The sequence below is a fragment of the Abrus precatorius genome, unplaced genomic scaffold (genome assembly GCF_003935025.1).
Source record: "Abrus precatorius isolate BTA unplaced genomic scaffold, Abrus_2018 Scaffold2, whole genome shotgun sequence".
NCBI lineage: Eukaryota > Viridiplantae > Streptophyta > Magnoliopsida > Fabales > Fabaceae > Abrus > Abrus precatorius.
The window spans coordinates 12,201,747-12,204,979 of NW_020874362.1; the positions used below are offsets into that span (position 1 = coordinate 12,201,747).

Sequence of the window (3,233 nt, forward strand, 5' to 3'; positions counted from 1 at the left end):
TGAAAATTTTTGTGCTGTTATCCTATACCATATAAAGATTTATCATGGTCTTAGTTCAACCATTGCTTGTGTTTTGATGGTACTTGCTTTGTTAACTAATTATGTCTACTCAGGAAGTGTGTGTTTTTCCTTGTGATTCTAACCTTGCATGACCAGATCTAATCCAGGCACAGTCCACTAATTTGACCCTGAGATTGAGAGGACAAGATTGAGGCTTTTGAAATTGAAGAAAGGGCACCACACTACTCATAGTCAGATTACTTCACAGTCAAGCAACTTGGCAAACAATCAAGAGAGGACTTTGAAGGAGCTTGCTGCCCCTGACATTGGACACCAACCATTGTGTATTCAGATACCACAATTGCAAGAGGGAGTAGCAACTTATGAATTAAAGTCTGGTCTTATTCACTTACTCCCTAAATTTCATGGTCTTGTAGGAGAAGACCCACACAAGCATTTGATGGAATTCCATGTGGTGTGTTCTACCATGCGACCAGTGGATGTGCCTGAGGACTTTGTCAAGATGAAGGCATTTCCATTTTCATTATGTGACATAGCCAAGGACTAGCTGTACCTGCAGCCAACACCAATCTGTACATGGAGTGACATGAAGAGGCAATTTTTAGAAAAATTCTTCCCTGCATCCAGAACAGCAGCAATAAGGAAGGAGATTAGTGGCATTAGACACCTGCAAGGAGAGAGCTTATATGAATACTGGGAGAGGTTCAACAAGCTGTGTTCAACCTGCCCAAACCATCAGATAAATGAGCAACTCTTGATTCAATATTTCTATGAAGGATTGATGCCTGTGGAGCGCAGCATGATTGATGCAGCCAGTGGAGGTGCTCTGATGGACAAGACTCCAACAGCTGCAAGATATTTGATCTCCAACATGGCAGAAAATTCTCAGCAATTTAGTTCCAGAAATCTTACCACTAGAGTTGTACATGAGGCATCCACAAGCAGTATTGCTGCAGTTGATAACCAAAGGCTGGAAAACAAGCTTACAGAATTGACTTCTTTGGTGAGGCAATTAGCCATAGGCCAGACAGTTCCACAGATCCATCAGACGTGTGGCATTTGTGCAGGTGACCATTATACTGATTCTTGCCCTCAGCTGCAGGAGACAGCCCATCCTTCTCATTTGGTAGCAGGCATACACCCTCCTTACACGAGTCACTAGCAGGAACCTCAGCAATATAACCCTTTTTCCCCTACATACAATCCAGGGTGGAGAAATCATCCCAATCTGAGGTATGGTCCACCAGCACCACAACAACAGCAGAAGTATGTGTACCAGCAGCAGCCTACACACCCCTCATACCACCAGCCACAACATCACCCTGTGCAGCAGCAGCAACCAAAGTATCTGCCTCCTCCTATGAGACAACAGCAGCAGCCTGCATAGCAAAATCAGGCTCAACAACAACCTCCTCCACAGCCTAGCAGTAGTGGACCTTCCTTAGAGGAGTTGATGAGTCAAATGGCCACTCAAAGTCTGCAGTTTCAGTAGAACGTTTCAGCCACCATTCAGGACTTACATACCCAAATTAGACAGCTAGCAACTTCAGTGAATAATTTACAGCAGCAAGGGTCTGCAGCACTTCCTTCTCAGCCTGTAGTTAATCCAAAAGGTAATGTAAGTGCTATTACTTTAAGAAGTGGCAAGGAACTGACCAATTGTCCAGTGCAGGCCAGTGAAGGTAGTGGAAGTGAAGAGGGAGTCCGAGAGAATTTAGCACAGCAGCAGATTCCCCTTCCTTTCCCAACCAGAGTTCTTCCACCAAAGAAAATAGAAATAGATCAAGAGTTGCTGGACACCTTCAAGAAGGTGGAGATTAATATTCCTCTGCTGGATGCCATCAAACAGATTCCTCGATATGCGAAATTCTTGAAGGAGCTCTGTACTTATAAGAGGAACTTGAAGAAGAGAAATGTCCAGACAGTTTCTTCCTTGTCCCAGTCTAGCCTTCCACAGAAATGTGGTGATCCAGGAACTTTCTCCATTCCTGCACAATTAGAGAGTCCTCTTTTGCTAGTACCTTGTTGGATTTGGGAGCTTCTATTAATGTTATGCCTTCATCCGTATATAAGATGTTGCATTTGGGAGACTTGAAACCAACCAATATGATTATCCAGTTAGCAAACCGAAGCACAACTCAGCCCTTGGGAGTGCTCGAAGACGTGTTGGTAAAAGTTAACCAATTGATTTTTCTGGCTGATTTTTACATTCTTGATATGCAGGATGAGAACTCGACCTTGATTCTGGATAGACCATTCTTGATGACTGCGAGACAAAGATTGATGTCCATACTGGCACACTGTCCATGGAGTTTGGAGATGACACAGTTCATTTCAATATCTTTGATGCCATGAGACATCTGGCTGAGAGCCATTCGATGCTTTCTGAGAGTTTTGATTTTTCTGTTTTTCTTATTAATGTAGTAGATAGAAATTCTGATTTAGATTCTGATACAGTTCATGTAGTTGATTTTGATTTTGATTTTGATATAGTTGATGTAGTTGATTCTGATATTGATGTTGCTGTAGATTCAGATTTTGACTTGTCTCAATTTTCAGACTTAGATTTAGATGCTTTACCAGGATGCACCTGTGATAGTGGAATTTGTTCCATTTGCGCTGAGATTAATACTGCCATATCTTCTACTGTTTTGCCTTCCATTGCAGGTGCAGATCCAGATTCTGTGATATCGATGGCTGCTGTAGCCCTACAGTCTCCATTATCAGTTATTCAGCAGCAGCCAGGTTCATTGGAGTTGAGCCCTCTGCCAAATCACCTTAAATATGCTTATCTGGATGCAGAACAGCAAAGATTTCTGGTAATTATATCTAGCAGCCTTCTGGAGGATCAGGAAGAGAAGTTGCTGCAAGTTCTAAAGGTGCACAAGAAAGCCATCGGTTGGAGCTTGAATGACATTCCTGGAATCAGTCCAGCCGTATGTATGCATAGGATTCACTTGGAGTATGAGTCTAGACCAGTAAGGTAGCCCCAAAGATGACTCAACCCTACCATTCTAGATGTAGTGAAGAAGGAGGTGACCAAGCTACTGATGGCTGGGATCATCTACCCCATTTCTGATAGTACATGGATTTCACCTGTCCAAGTGGTGCCTAAGAAGTCTGGGATTACTGTAGTGCAGAACCAAGAGAATGAGATGGTTGCCACCAGAGTCGCCAACAAATGGAGAGTGTGTATTGACTATAGGCGACTA

The 3,233-nt window shown here is 43.0% G+C and overlaps 1 protein-coding gene across 1 annotated transcript; it reads left to right on the plus strand.

The window, feature by feature from the left end:
- The first annotated feature begins 607 nt into the window (after positions 1-607).
- On the plus strand, positions 608-3,008 carry LOC113859467. Its single transcript, XM_027492235.1, has 5 exons — positions 608-1,154; positions 1,230-1,365; positions 1,555-2,038; positions 2,140-2,190; positions 2,274-3,008. Exons 1-5 carry the CDS (start codon positions 608-610, stop codon positions 3,006-3,008), a joined length of 1,953 nt encoding a protein of 650 aa, XP_027348036.1.
- Positions 3,009-3,233: the final 225 nt, after the last annotated feature.